This window comes from Erpetoichthys calabaricus, chromosome 9, assembly GCF_900747795.2.
Source record: "Erpetoichthys calabaricus chromosome 9, fErpCal1.3, whole genome shotgun sequence".
In the NCBI taxonomy this organism is placed as follows: domain Eukaryota; kingdom Metazoa; phylum Chordata; class Cladistia; order Polypteriformes; family Polypteridae; genus Erpetoichthys; species Erpetoichthys calabaricus.
In genome coordinates this window covers 187511565-187527026 of record NC_041402.2, presented here as the reverse complement: position 1 = coordinate 187527026, position 15462 = coordinate 187511565, and the positions used below count along the sequence as shown (strand labels likewise).

General features: G+C 47.2%; 1 protein-coding gene across 1 annotated transcript; it reads left to right on the top strand.

Moving 5' to 3' along the window:
- Positions 1-295: 295 nt before the first annotated feature.
- On the top strand, positions 296-14846 carry LOC114657286 (uncharacterized). The gene is made up of 10 exons (XM_028809005.2): positions 296-408; positions 8795-8834; positions 8921-8980; positions 9057-9194; positions 9271-9317; positions 13441-13594; positions 13667-13813; positions 13892-14012; positions 14098-14211; positions 14291-14846. The coding sequence occupies exons 1-9, from the start codon at positions 395-397 to the stop codon at positions 14205-14207; spliced, it is 831 nt and encodes a 276-aa protein (XP_028664838.2). The 5' UTR covers positions 296-394; the 3' UTR covers positions 14208-14211; positions 14291-14846.
- Positions 14847-15462: the final 616 nt, after the last annotated feature.

Below are 15462 nucleotides of genomic sequence, written 5' to 3'. Positions count from 1 at the left end.
ATGTGCTGTCTTTTGCGGGTCTGAGCCAAATGGAGCTGTGATGACAGCTTGGAAGGGGCACCTGCCAGCAGACTTCCAGTAGTTGACGCGGAATGTCATAAACGTGCAGACAAGTGCCTCAGCATTGGAAAAGAACAAGAATGTGCAAACACAGAAAAATATTACGGAGATGGTGGAAGTAAGAAAGATTCGTAAAGTGCCAGTGTGACCGCGTTGTTCTGAATTGTAAAAACTTACAATTACAAAAACACAAAAGACGTTTGTTCCAGTCTTCCGCTTTCTTCCAATATACACCTGCGCTTCAAAACCAGGGAAGTAGAACGGAGACAGGGGCGGGGCCAGCATGTTTCCAAGGTAACAGCCCAGCGCGGGCCAACTACGAATCAGCGACGAAATGAGTGACCGCAGGTGAGTGAGCGCCCGCTGCCTCGCAGATGTAGCAATACGTTGGGGTTGCCACGTTTGAAGAACAATTCCAAGACAGGCTCCAGTATATGGTGATGGCGAATATCGAGCGTCGCAACTTCAACTCGAGGTTCTATGCGGCTTTAGCGATTACACGCGCGTTCCGACACTATGGCAACTTGGTGAGAGGTACGCAGCAACTTTACCGCACTGCGCGTGCGCGAGCTTCGCCCGCCTTCTGATACTTCACTTCCGGACGACAAGGGGTTGCCAGGTTAGAGGGAATCCGCCTAATTTCATTAGGGCCGTGGAGGGGAAAAAGTGGGATAGAAGTATGCGGGGACAAAAATATAACTAAAGGCGGATGTTTTTCATGTTAATTACCTCCCTATGGAAATAGGATTTCATACTTTTCCACATTTTCCCACCTTCAAATAATCTTTGTCAGCAATACGCCGAACCTTGCAACAGCCACCTGTAACTGACCCGCCCATTCATCTCGAAGCTCGTGTATTATTGGTTAATAGTTTGGGATTGGTGGCTGTCTTACAGTAAGTAGGGCTCTTATCCCGCCCCAGTCTGTACTCCTCCTGTTCGTTTTTTTTCTTAAAACTTTATTAAAAAGATTCAGATGTCCAGCTAAACGCGAAAGCAAAACCGTATGCTGGCATCAGCGTGGAGATTGTGAAGTTGTCGTCTTAGCCTCAAATGAGCAGAATCCAATCTTTTTTTGAGGATATTTCGGTATAACGATTATTATTGGTATTGACGACCCCTAAAGCAAAGATTTGGACGAATACTAACACTGAGGACTTTCAACCAACGAATTATTCGGCAGAAGAGTGTCAAGAAACGCGACGGGAGCTCCGTTATACCAGCAGCTACCCGCCTGTATAGCGTCTCACTGGGACTGGGACAGCTAGGTCAGAAGTCCATCCATCCATCCATCCATCCATCCATTGTCTTCCGCTTATCCGAGGTCGGGTCGCGGGGGCAGCAGCTTGAGCAGAGATGCCCAGACTTCCCTCTCCCCGGCCACTTCTTCTAGCTCTTCCGGGAGAATCCCAAGGCGTTCCCAGGCCAGTCGAGAGACATAGTCCCTCCAGCGTGTCCTGGGTCTTCCCCGGGGCCTCCTCCCGGTTAGACGTGCCCGGAACACCTCACCAGGGAGGCGTCCAGGAGGCATCCTGATCAGATGCCCGAGCCACCTCATCTGACTCCTCTCGATGCGGAGGAGCAGCGGCTCTACTCTGAGCCCCTCCCGGATGACTGAGCTTCTCACCCTATCTTTAAGGGAGAGCCCAGACACCCTGTGGAGAAAACTCATTTCAGCCGCTTGTATTCGCGATCTCGTTCTTTCGGTCACTACCCATAGCTCATGACCATAGGTGAGGGTAGGAACATAGATCGACTGGTAAATTGAGAGCTTCGCCTTGCGGCTCAGCTCCTTTTTCACCACGACAGACCGATGCAGCGCCCGCATTACTGCGGATGCCGCACCGATCCGCCTGTCGATCTCACGCTCCATTCTTCCCTCACTCGTGAACAAGACCCCGAGATACTTGAACTCCTCCACTTGGGGCAGGATCTCGCTACCAACCCTGAGAGGGCACTCCACCCTTTTCCGGTTGAGGACCATGGTCTCGGATTTGGAGGTGCTGATTCTCATCCCAGCCGCTTCACACTCGGCTGCGAACCGATCCAGAGAGAGCTGAAGATCACGGCCTGATGAAGCAAACAGGACAACATCATCTGCAAAAAGCAGTGACCCAATCCTGAGCCCACCAAACCGGACCCTCTCAACGCCCTGGCTGCGCCTAGAAATTCTGTCCATAAAAGTTATGAACAGAATCGGTGACAAAGGGCAGCCCTGGCGGAGTCCAACTCTCACTGGAAATGGGTTCGACTTACTGCCGGCAATGCGGACCAAGCTCTGGCACCGATCGTACAGGGACTGAACAGCCCTTATCAGGGGGGCCGGTACCCCCATACTCTCGGAGTACCCCCCACAGGATTCCCCGAGGGACACGGTCGAATGCCTTTTCCAAGTCCACAAAACACATGTAGACTGGTTGGGCAAACTCCCATGCACCCTCCAGGACCCTGCTAAGGGTATAGAGCTGGTCCACTGTTCCGCGACCAGGACGAAAACCACACTGTTCCTCCTGAATCCGAGGCTTGACTATCCGACGGACCCTCCTCTCCAGGACCCCTGAATAGACTTTTCCAGGGAGGCTGAGGAGTGTGATCCCTCTGTAGTTGGAACACACCCTCCGATCCCCCTTCTTAAAGAGGGGGACCACCACCCCGGTCTGCCAATCCAGAGGCACTGTCCCTGATGTCCATGCGATGTTGCAGAGGCGTGTCAGCCAAGACAGTCCTACAACATCCAGAGCCTTGAGGAACTCCGGGCGTATCTCATCCACCCCCGGGGCCCTGCCACCAAGGAGTTTTTTGACCACCTCGGTGACCTCAGTCCCAGAGATGGGGGAGCCCACCTCTGAGTCCCCAGGCTCTGCTTCCTCATTGGAAGGCATGTTAATGGGATTGAGGAGGTCTTCGAAGTATTCCCCCCACCGACCCACAACGTCCCGAGTCGAGGTCAGCAGCGCACCATCCCCACCATATACAGTGTTGACACTGCACTGCTTCCTCTTCCTGAGACGCCGGATGGTGGACCAGAATCTCCTCGAAGCCGTCCGAAAGTCGTTCTCCATGGCCTCCCCAAACTCCTCCCACGCCCGAGTTTTTGCCTCAGCAACCACCAAAGCCGCATTCCGCTTGGCCTGCCGGTACCTATCAGCTGCCTCCGGGGTCCCACAGGACAAAAGGGTCCTGTAGGACTCCTTCTTCAGCTTGACGGCATCCTTCACCGCCGGTGTCCACCAACAGGTTCGGGGATTGCCGCCACGACAGGCACCGACCACCTTACGGCCACAGCTCCGGTCAGCTGCCTCAACAATAGAGGCACGGAACATGGCCCATTCGGACTCAATGTCCCCCACCTCCCTCGGGATGTGGTCGAAGTTCTGCCGGAGGTGGGAGTTGAAGCTACTTCTGACAGGGGGCTCTGCCAGACGTTCCCAGCAGACCCTCACAACACGTTTGGGCCTACCACGCCTGACCGGCATCCTCCCCCACCATCGAAGCCAACTCACCACCAGGTGGTGATCAGTTGACAGCTCCGCCCCTCTCTTCACCCGAGTGTCCAAGACATGTGGCCGCAAGTCCGACGACACGACCACAAAGTCGATCATCGAGGTCAGAAGTCAGTCAGTCATTATCCAACCTGCTATATCCTAACACAGGGTCACGGGGGTCTGCTGGAGCCAATCAGAGCCAGCACAGGGCGCAAGGCAGAAACAAACCCCGGGCAGGGCGCTAGCCCACAGCAGAGGTCAGAAGTTTACTTTTTAAATTTTCTTGCTTTATAATCATTCTGGCGCTGTGTGTTTTTATTTACTTTCTTACGTACTTACTTATCTAACTGTTTATGTATTTAAAGAGCATCTGAAAAAATCTAATTCTATTGCAATGGAACGTATTCTTATTTACTGTCCCTAAAACTCGAACTGCGCTTTTTAACGAACTATAAAGGACACGAATTACAGGCAGCCCCCCTCATCCAGCAATTTCCTAAATCGCACAGCTGTGGCAGTCTAAACTGTTCATAACGGAACCGCTGGCGTTCCATGAATGAAAACTCGAGTGTGAGAAGGGAGTCATTTTTTTATATAATTATTATTCGGAGAAATACCAAAACGGTTACATATACAATTTACAAATGTTCTATACAAGCAAATTGCCGGAGAATAATAAGTAACATAATTAAAACGGCCACTAATTACAAATAGAATTCATTACAGATATGTACAGGTTTAATGGCTTTTTATCTTCAGGGAATCATTTAATTTTACTTACATCATACATTCCCAGCAAAAGCTTAGTAAAGAGGTTTCTTACTGGAAGATTTACACCTGAGTGAAAGCATTTGTCCATTATTAATATTAGGTTAACAACATATGCCTGCTTTCCCAGAGTTCTGTTGTGAGTAGTTTGGCAAAATGACACCGTTTTTTGGCCAACTAAAAAGATTACAATATGCAAGCCAAAGAAGGGGCCTGAGTTGCCTTGAAAGCTCGCATATTGTAATCTGTCCAGTTAGCCAGTAAATGGTGTCATTTTGCTTAACTTTTCACTACATCCATAATGGCTAACACGGTACAACACCCATGTACTCCAGAGTTATGTTGTAATTCAGAAATGTAACCCGCACATATTAATAAAACAAATTAAAGTCACTGTACAATTTATCACTTACAAACTTTGAGATATCCTGCTGTAGCTTTGTAACATACTGACAATGCCAAAGAGATGCTGTGCCTTTCTACAAAAAGAACACAACATCCTCATCTTTAGTGAATTTTTGTACAAAACGCTTCACAGGGTAAAGTTTAGGTCTTCCTCCTCTTCATCTTTTCCCACTTGTATGTGGGATCGATGTGCCTGATCAACCTTCTCCATGCAGCACAGTCCTGCACCTCCTCCCCAGTCACTCCAAACTTGTGAATGCTAGCGTGTGTGTGTGTTTGTGTAATATATATTTAAGGACTTACTTTACGTTATACTTTAAGGACTTTCAAAAGTTGATTTTTTTTGGAAGAAATAAGTGGATAGGACTGGCGAGCTTTATTGGGCTGAATGGCCTGTTCTCGTCTAGATCGTTATAATGCTATATATACAGTGCTGTGCAAAAGTTTTAGGCAGGTGTGAAAAAATGCTGCAAACAAAGAATGCTTTCCAAAATGGAAGTGTTAATCATTTATTTTCATCAATCAACAAAATGCAGTGAATGAGCAAAAGAGAAATCTAAATCAAATCAATATTTGGTGTGATCACCCTTTGCCTTCAAAACAGCATCAATTCTTCTAGGTACACTTGCACACAGTTTTTGAAGGAACTCGGCTGGTAGGTTGTTCCAAACATCTTGGAGAACTAACCCCAGATCTTCTGTGGATGTCGGCTTCCTCACATCCTTCTGTCTCTTCATGTAATCCCAGACACACTCGATGATGTTGAGATCAGGGCTCTGTGGGGGCCATACCATCACTTCCAGGACTTCTTGTTCTTGTTTACGCTGAAGATAGTTCTTAATGACTTTGGCTATATGTTTGGGGTCGTTGTCCTGCTGCAGAATAAATTTGGGGCCAATCACATGCCTCCCTGATGGTATTGCATGATGGAGAAGTATCTGCCTGTATTTCTCAGCATTGAGAACACCATTAATCCTGACCAAATCTCCAACTCCATTTGCAGAAATGCAGCCTCAAACATTCAAGGAACCTCCACCATCCTTCACTGTTGCCTGCAGACACTCATTATTGTACCGCTCTCCAGCCCTTCGACGAACAAACTGCCTTCTGCTACAGCCAAATATTTCAAATTTTGACTCATCAGTCCAGAGCACCTGCTGCCATTTTTCTGCACCCCAGTTCCTATGTTTTCGTGCATACTTGAGTCGCTTGGCCTTGTTTCCACGTCGGAGGTATGGCTTTTTGGCTGCAACTCTTCCATGAAGACCACTTCTGGCCAGACTTCTCCGGACAGTAGATGGGTGTACCTGGGTCCCACTGGTTTCTGCCATTTCTGAGCTGATGGCACTGCTAGACATCTTCCGATTTCGAAGAGTAATAAGCTTGATGTGTCTTTCATCTGCTGCACTAAGTTTCCTTGGCCGACCACTGCGTCTACAATCCTCAGCATTGCCCGTTTCTTTGTGCTTCTTCAAAAGAGCTTGAACAGCACATCTTGAAACCCCAGTCTGCTTTGAAATCTTTGTCTGGGAGAGACCTTGCTGGTGCAGTAGAACTACCTTGTGTCTTGTTGCTGTGCTCAATCTTGCCATGACATGAGACTGTCTTCCACAACCTCACCTTGGTAGCAGAGTTTGGCTGTTCCTCACCCAGTTTGAAGCTGTTTCTGTTTCAGTTCATGACTGTGTTTCAACCTACGTGTGACATTGATGATCATTAGCACCTGTTTGGTAGAATTGGTTGATCAGACACCTGACTAGAATCCTACAAAATCCCTGACTTTGTGCAAGTGGACCTATAAGAATTGATGCTGGTTTGAAGGCAAAAGGTAGGAACACCAAATATTGATTTGATTTAGATTTTTCTTTTGTTCGCTCACTTTGCATTTTGTAAATTGATAACAATAAACAATCATTATTTATATTTCTGAAAGCATTCTTTGTTTACAGCATTTTTTCACACCTGTCTAAAACTTTTGCACAGTACTGTATATATTGTAGATGCCACACAGGCTGGATGGACATCCCGGCCAGGAAAGAAAGCAGACCTGGAAGGAAGAGATGGCCGGACAGCCCTAATAAAAGTAGAGATATCACTAGGGAACTGTTATTGCCCCAGCATGCTAGATGGCAGCAGTCCCGGATATCCACACCCAGTGGGAGACCAGCAGGGCATCCTGGGAAAAGTAGTCTGGCAGGACAGCCCTGCTGGGGCCATGGGGTGCCACAGGAAGGTGTTTCAGGGAAACAAGCTTCCTACTCGAATATTGAACTTCCGTGTGACCCAGAAGTACTTCCATCGGGAAATCACCCTGGCACCGGAAATACTCCTGGGTCTGTAATAAAAGGGACTGCTCTCCCTTATTCAGGCGAGTCGGAGCTGGGTGGTAGAGAGGCAGCACTTGACTGGAGGAGGGTAGTGTGGCAGTGAGAGAAAGAGAGACCAGTGTTTGTGCTTTCTGTAATACTTTTGGAGGTATTTTAAATAAAACCTTCATTTATTTGGATTTGGAACTGTGCGTCTCTGATTGTGTTGGGGTTTGGGAAGGCTGACGCCTGGGCGTCCATCACAATATATATATAATATATATATGTATAATATATACAGACAATGGATTTAGAAGGTATTCAGACCCCTTCACTTTGTGCACACTTTACTGTGCTGATTAAATTTTAAATGTTAGATGTGTGGGTGTGTTTGTGTGTGTCCTGCGGTGGGTTGGCACCCTGCCCGGGATTGGTTCCTGCCTTGTGCCCTGTGTTGGCTGGGATTGGCTCCAGCAGACCCCCGTGACCCTGTGTTCGGATTCAGCGGGTTGGAAAATGGATGGATGTTAGATGGAAAAAAATGAACAAATTATCTCTGTCCACTCAATAACCCATTATGACAAAATGAAAGTATGTTTTCAGAAAAGTCTGCAAATTTATTAAAAATCAAACACTGAAATCTCTCATTTCTAGAAGTATTCAGACCCCTTGCTGTGGCCCTCCAAATTAGAATGGTCTAGACGAGAACAGGCTATTCAGCTCCACAAAGCTCGACAGTCCTATCCAACGAATTCTTGTAAAATAACATCAAGCTGACTTTTGAGGGTCCCTAATGTCTATGACACTACTTGGTCCCTTATTCCATGTGTGTGTGGTTCCCCATGTGAAGGAAGTTGTCCTAATATTTGTGTGAAATTTACCCCTAACAAGTTTCCAACTGTGTCCCCTTGTTCTTATTGAACTCATTTTAAAGTCACCGTCTCGATCTACTGGACTGATTCCCTTCATCATCACTTCAGTCAGGTCTCCTCTTCATCTCCTTTAAAGGCTCAGCTCTTTTAATCTTTCATCATAACTCACCCCCTGTAGCCCTGAATCAGCCTAGTTGCTCTTCTCTGGACCCCCTCTTGTGCTGCTATGTCCTTTTTGTAGCCTGGTGACCAAAACTGCACCCAAAACTCCAGATGAGGCCTCACCAGTGTGCTATAAAGCTTGAGCAGAGCCACCTGTGACTTGTACTCCACACATCAAGGCGCTATATAACCTGACAGTCTGTTAGCCTTCTTAATGGCTTCTGAACACTGTCGGGTAGTCGATAGCTTAGAGTCCACTGTGACTCCTAAATCCTTGTAAGGTGGACTCTCGATTTTCTGACCGCCCATTGTGTATTCACACCTCACATTATCACTTCCTACTTACAATTTAATGTCAGTAAATGTAAAGAATTACATCGTCCACAAATCTGCCCAAGCCTGTCCGCTGCCCTCTGTGTTGATTCAATGGATTCTCAAGTATCTGCCCCTACACCTTGTTTGGTATTGTCTTCAAACTTTTCCAGCTTTTTACTTCTATTCCTATCTAAATAATTCCATCCATCCATTTTCCAACCCGCTGAATCCGAACACAGGGTCACGGGGGTCTGCTGGAGCCAATCCCAGCCAACACAGGGCACAAGGCAGGAAACCAATCCTGGGCAGGGTGCCAACCCACCGCAGTACCTAAATAATTTATATATATTAATGCACCATCTTCTGCTTGCTTGTATGTACCCAGCATTTGAATGCAGCAGTTCTGTTCTGTACTCCACAGGGTACGAGTGCAAGGAGGACATGCAAGAGGATCCCGACCGGTGAGTAGTCCATCCGTGGACACCTGTCTTCTGGGTATGCTGGTTGAGTTTTACGGACTGAAATCGTTGTGCTGATTTCCCTACAGACGGGTACTTCAATGGAGCCAAAGGACAGAAGAAGAGCAGCAGAAGCAGCAGCTCAAAGGGTGAGTGTTCCAGGTGTGGGCAGGCAGGTCGATGCCCAGGTTTATGAAATGTGACCGAGATTGGCTTCTCTTGTAGGACAAGGCTGCCTTTGTACACTTCACACGAGACCAGCACTTTGCAGACAGCCTGGTGGACTCCCTGATCTCCGACATGCTCGTGGATGAGATGATTCCTGATGTGCTAGCCGAGCTCTTCTCACGGCCTTCTCCTCAGGTATGTCTGCCTCAGTTCTGATGACTCTGCTGGCCAGAGATGTGTGACCAGCCCGTATCTTGTCTTTCACCAACAGGTCTCTGGGATGGACAAGACCCAGGTGGAAGAACAGCGCTGGTTTGCGTGAGTGCTACCTTCGCTTTTATTTAGTATGAATAAAGCGGAAGGAAATATACCCAGAGATATTATATATAGCGCCTTTCACAATGCCTGCTACACCTGCTTTCTACATGTTAGAAGATGGTATGACACAACTCCTCACTGGTTTTGGTGCCAAGTTTACCAACTTCAAGTTTCTTGTCATGTGTGACAGTTCTTAATTGTATAAGCCCCAAGCCAGCAAAAGATACACAAGCACCAAACAATATATTGAAAGCAACAAATATCTACCTTCTTAAAAGAAAGTGTCTGTCGTTGTGTCCGTCCTGTTACTATGCTTCATTCCAACAGAAGGCGCATCACAAACATTTGTCATAAATAAATGCATTGCATTTGTTATTCGAATAGATGGCACATCAGAAACATTAACATTGTTTTTATCAATTCCATGCCAAATGGCATATAACACAGACATATGCATTGCATTTGTCATTCCAACAGATGGCGCATTTTAAACATTTGTAGTAATGCATTTCATTACTACAACTATCATTACAAAACACATTATAAAAGATGCAATATGTTAAGGGTGAGGTATATGTTGATTACTTAGATTTCAAGCCATCTTAGACAGGTGGCACAGCCAGTACTATATTATATACAGTGCATCCAGAAAGTATTCACAGTGCATCAGTTTTTCCACATTTTGTTATGTTACAGCCTTATTCCAAAATGGATTAAATTCATTTTTTTCCTCAGAATTCTACACACAACACCCCATAATGACAACGTGAAAAAAGTTTACTTGAGAATTTTGCAAATTTATTAAAAATAAAAAAAACGAGAAATCCCATGTACATAAGTATTCACAGCCTTTGCTCAATACTTTGTCGATGCCCCTTTGGCAGCAATTCCAGCCTCAAGTCTTGTTGAATATGATGCCACAAGCTTGGCACACCCATCCTTGGCCAGTTTTGCCCATTCCTCTTTGCAGCGCCTATCAAGCTCCATCAGGTTGGATGGGAAGCGTCGGTGCAGAGCCATTTTAAGATCTCTCCAGAGATGTTCAATCAGATTCAAGTCTGGGCTCTGGCTGGGCCACTCAAGGACATTCACAGAGTTGTCCTGAAGCCACTCCTTTGATATCTTGTCTGTGTGCTTAGGGTCGTTGTCCTGCTGAAAGACGAACCGTCGCCCCAGTCTGAGGTCAAGAGCGCTCTGGAGCAGGTTTTCATCCAGGATGTCTCTGTACATTGCTGCAGTCATCTTTCCTTTTATCCTGACTAGTCTCCCATCCCCACAGCATGATGCTGCCACCACCATGCTTCACTGTAGGGATGGTATTGGCCTGGTGATGAGCGGTGCCTGGTTTCCTCCAAACCTGATGCCTGGCATTCACACCAAAGAGTTCAATCTTTGTCTCATCAGACCAGAGAATTTTCTTTCTCATGGTCTGAGAGTCCTTCAGGTGCCTTTTGGCAAACACCAGGAGGGCTGCCATGTGCCTTTTACTAAGGAGTGGCTTCCGTCTGGCCACTCTACCATACAGGCCTGATTGGTGGATTGCTGCAGAGATGGTTGTCCTTCTGGAAGGTTCTCCTCTCTCCATAGAGGACCTCTGGAGTTCTGACAGAGTGACCATTGGGTTCTTGGTCACCTCCCTGACTAAGGCCCTTCTCCCCCGATCGCTCAGTTTAGATGGCCGGCCAGCTCTAGAAAGAGTCCTGGTGGTTTCGAACTTCTTCCACTTACAGATGATGGAGGCCACTGTGCTCATTGGGACCTTCACAGCAGCAGAAATTTTTCTGTAACATTCCCCAGATTTGTGCCTCGAGACAATCCTGTCTCGGAGGTCTACAGACAATTCCTTTGACTTCATGCTTGGTTTGTGCTCTGACATGAACTGTCAACTGTGGGACCTTCTATAGACAGGTGTGTGCCTTTCCAAATCATGTCCAGTCAACTGAATTGACCACAGGTGGACTCCAATGAAGCTGCAGAAACATCTCAAGGATAATCAGGGGAAACAGGATGGACCTGAGCTCAATTTGGAGCTTCATGGCAAAGGCTGTGAATACTTATGGACATGGGATTTCTCAGTTTTTTTATTTTTAATAAATTTGCTAAAATCTCAAATAAACTTTTTTCACGTTGTCATTATGGGGTGTTGTGTGTAGAATTCTGAGGAAAAAAATGAATTTAATCCATTTTGGAATAAGGCTGTGACATAACAAAATGTGGAAAAAGTGATGCGCTGTGAATACTTTCTGGATGCACTGTATAACAGACAATAACTTTGTATAATGTTAACGTTTACCCCTCCAGGTGGAATTGAAGAGTCGCATAGTGTGATGGAGGAACGATCTCCTCAGTCTGTCAGTGGAGCAGGACGGTGACAGCAGTCTGTCTCTGAAGCTGCTCCTCTGTCTGGAGATGATCCTGTTCAGTGGATGCAGTGGATTCTCCATGATTGACCGGAGTTTGCTCAGCGCCCGTCGCTCTGCCACAGATGTCAAACTGTCCAGCTCCGTGCCTACAATAGAGCCTGCCTTCCTCACCAGTTTGTTCAGGCGTGAGGTGTCCCTCTTCTTTATGCTGCCTCCCCAGCACACCACCGCGTAGAAGAGGGCGCTCGCCACAACCGTCTGATAGAACATCTGCAGCATCTTATTGCAGATGTTGAAGGACGCCAGCCTTCTTATGAAGTATAGTTGGCTCTGTCCTTTCTTGCACAGACCATCAGTAGTGGCAGTCCAGTCTAATTTATCATCCAGCTGCACTCCCAGGTATTTATAGGTCTGCACCCTCTGCACACAGTCACCTCTGATGATCACGGGGTCCATGAGGGGCCTGGTCCTCCTAAAATCCACCACCAGCTTTTTGGTTTTGCTGGTATTCAGGTGTAGGTTGTTTGAGTCGCACCATTTAACAGAGTCCTTGATTAGGTAATAATAATGGACCGTAATGGCAACCCGTGTCATACAACAGAAAACGATATTAAACCATCCATGGAAAAAAGAAAATTGTCACATTACTTGTGTCGCATAATCCACATGGCCATTAGCCAGTCGTATGCTGAAAACGGGCAAACATGCATCTTTTGCTAAATTATAATTAATACTTCCAGATAAAAATCAGCATAGAAGTTAAAATTTATTCTATTAATGTTGTTCATTTTTTTGCATTAAAGACAGGACTTTTGACCAATGAATAAGAGGGACAGGTAGGTCTGCAGTTCCGTGGGAAGCAAATGAAATAAAGAAAAGTTGGATGATAAAAATTTTAAATGAGTTAAAACATAAATTATCCCCCTTTAAAAATACTGTGATGTGTGGGTCGCAGACGTTGCCCGACAGAAGGAGGTGAGTCCAGGTTTCCAAGAAAATCAGCTTTTATTGTTGTGAAGACAGGAACATTCTCAAAACATTTATTCAAATGTGAGCCGTCACTTAAACACACACAGCATACAAGCGGTGATGATGACGTCCTCCTGCATTCGCTCTCTTCTCAGATTTGAAGAACTGATAGCCTTCCTGCTCAAGAGGGAAGACCAAAAATGAGCACACGGCGCCAGGTCAGCAGCCTGCATGAGCCATCGGGCGCCAGACACGTCACACCGCGAGCCGGCAAACTTGTAGCTCAAGTGGCAGCAGACAGCCAATTCCTGCCCGTTTCAGTGCAGTTTGGGGGGTTTTCGAGAGCGGCTGGGGGGGGGGGTGCCAGGGTCTTAAAAATCTCACAATACATAAACGCTCGATGCCACCCAATAAACCTTTAGCAAACCCGTTTTTCAGTTTTCCGGTGTCGAGCTGCTCAGTCTTTGTTGTCGTACGCCATGGCTTGCTGACGGGTTGGAACAAAAAGCTGCACCCACAGAGGGGCTCCAAGACTGGGATTGACAACCATTGGACCAGCAGGTGCCCACTCTGGCAACTGGCACCCTTGTCTTTACTCCTTCCATTGATGCCCCCTGTTAGTTCAGCCTGTGCCCCACAAAGTTCTGCCACCTGACAGGCAGCGCAGAGGTGATCTCCAGTTCACATGCAAACATAACCTTCTTACTTTTCATTTCCTTCACCAGCTCGTCACGTCTCCCCTTTAGTTTCTCATCTTTTATTGTATTTTTTTTTAATAACCCATCTCGCAGGCAGCATCTGCAGAGGTTCCCAGCCGTACCTGGGCACCAGGATGCCCGTGCTGAACTTGCACAGCTGGTGGACAGCCACCTAACCCGGGCGGCCCTGTATGACTGCGCATCAACGCTTGTGAGCGAAACAGTCTCTATTCTGGTGCCCGCAGTGGTAAGTTGAGGCAACGGGGTTGGCAGTAGGTCAAACTGGCATTGAGGTCACCCTGCTATATTTGGTACGTAGGTGCAAGAAGCCATGGAAGAGTTGGCAGTGGACACCTTCCTAGAAGAAGACCTGATCCGTGAAGTTGTGGAGGAAGAAGTAAGGACGGCGGTCAGGTCGGCACTGAGTGAGCACACTTCTGCAACCTCCCAGCAGCAGCTGGCACAGGTATGCCAGGATACAGCACTAGCCTGACACTTTACACTTCATCTTCATCTCAATGCACCTTCATGTGTCCTCACTCAGGTCCGGCGCTGTGCTGCTAATAGGCTGTTGGACTCTCTTCAGATGGATGGACTGCTGGACCTGATGGCTGCCCAGGACGGCCTGTTCTCCCAGAAGCAGCAGGCGGCCCGACTTCTGGATGGTTAGTCAATGGTTGTCGATTTATTTATTTTTTTTGTTTTTCTTTGCTTGCCCGCGGTCACTTTTCTGCTATCCTTTCTCCACAGGCTGCATGCTGGAGCTCTTGTGCCACCAGTACCTTCGGCTCCTGCCTACTGCGGGACGCCACCCTCCAGAACCGTCCAATCCGACGCTACCATCGTCGGCTGTTTTCTAAGGTCGTACGTCCCGCTCCTTCATGCCCTCCTCTCCCTCCCCCCCACCCTGGTTTCACTTAGTGCCACTTGTCTGCATTTTCAGGCCCTGGAAGCGATGCTGACACGGCTGGAAGGCTCCCTGCAGGAGGACGCTGAGGACTGGCTGGAGTACGAGAAGGACATGCAGATGGACGTCATGCTAGAAGGCCGCTGATGGACTAAAACACACAAGTAGGACGTCCTGCAAGTGTGTGTGTGTGTGTGTGTGGGTTCCTTATGGAGGCCATGGGTGCCAAAGAGATCACAAGCTCTGCCATCCAAGGTCTGAGGCTCTGCCACTGCTTTCTTGGGTAAGACCGGTGACGATGGAAGTGGAGAAATTTTACAGCATGTCGCTGAGGAGGTGGCACAACCTTAAAACATCCACCAGGTGGCACCGAGGAGGTAGTTGACTAAAGCGGACAAAACAAAATCTGCCTAATTTAACAAATGCCATCCTGGCAGCAGGTCTCATGATGCACACTTGTGTTTACAGTCCCACTGTGATGCCATCACTTTGCACACTGCCACTGTCACTTTGGTACCGGCTCGTCTTTTACTGACTGATGCCTGTTACTGGCTTATTGACCAGACGTATTCTCCATCCTCTGCTGTGGCACAGAATTGGAACCCCCATTTCCAGAGGTTAGGAACCCCACCTTTTGGGTCGGGTGGTGGTGTATTGTTATAATGTGCATGTGCTCTGAAGTCAGAAAAAATATTTTCTCGGAGACCACGTGGTGCCTGGCAAATTTGTTTAAATCCGGAGGTGAAAAATATAATAAGCCTTAGAAAGGCGCTATATAAATAACATGTATTATTATTATTAATTGTGAAAGATTTTGTTTCCATGTTTTTTTTTGTTCCAGTACTGCATGTCGTTCTTATTCCTGTATTAATAGGCTCGTGGTCGGTGTGTTCGAAATGCCCTGCCGTAAGCGGGGAGCCATATGGGCCTGAAAACTGAAATCTTACTCTGCCACTACGGAACACTCAAGAAATCAGATATGGAGACCATAATCAGTCAGGACAAGGCAGGTGACGATGCAAATGGAGAAATTTTACAGCCTAATGTAGGCATACGAATCATGTTACATGCGGAGCCTGCAAATAAAAACACATAAGCAGCACACGGAAAAGCCGTTTCTCATGGCATATACTTGGAGTGCCATCTTTCAAACACGCCGCACCTTTGCCTGGACTGTTTGGTTTCCCTCTAAAGTTTAACAGCAGCTC

Excerpts from the sequence above, each read along its gene's own strand:
- LOC114657286 (XM_028809005.2), top strand. Across the intron at positions 8,835-8,920 it reads ATGCAAGAGGATCCCGACCG|ACGGGTACTTCAATGGAGCC; the intron begins GTGAGTAGTCCA and ends ATTTCCCTACAG. Across the intron at positions 13,814-13,891 it reads CCCAGCAGCAGCTGGCACAG|GTCCGGCGCTGTGCTGCTAA; the intron begins GTATGCCAGGAT and ends GTCCTCACTCAG.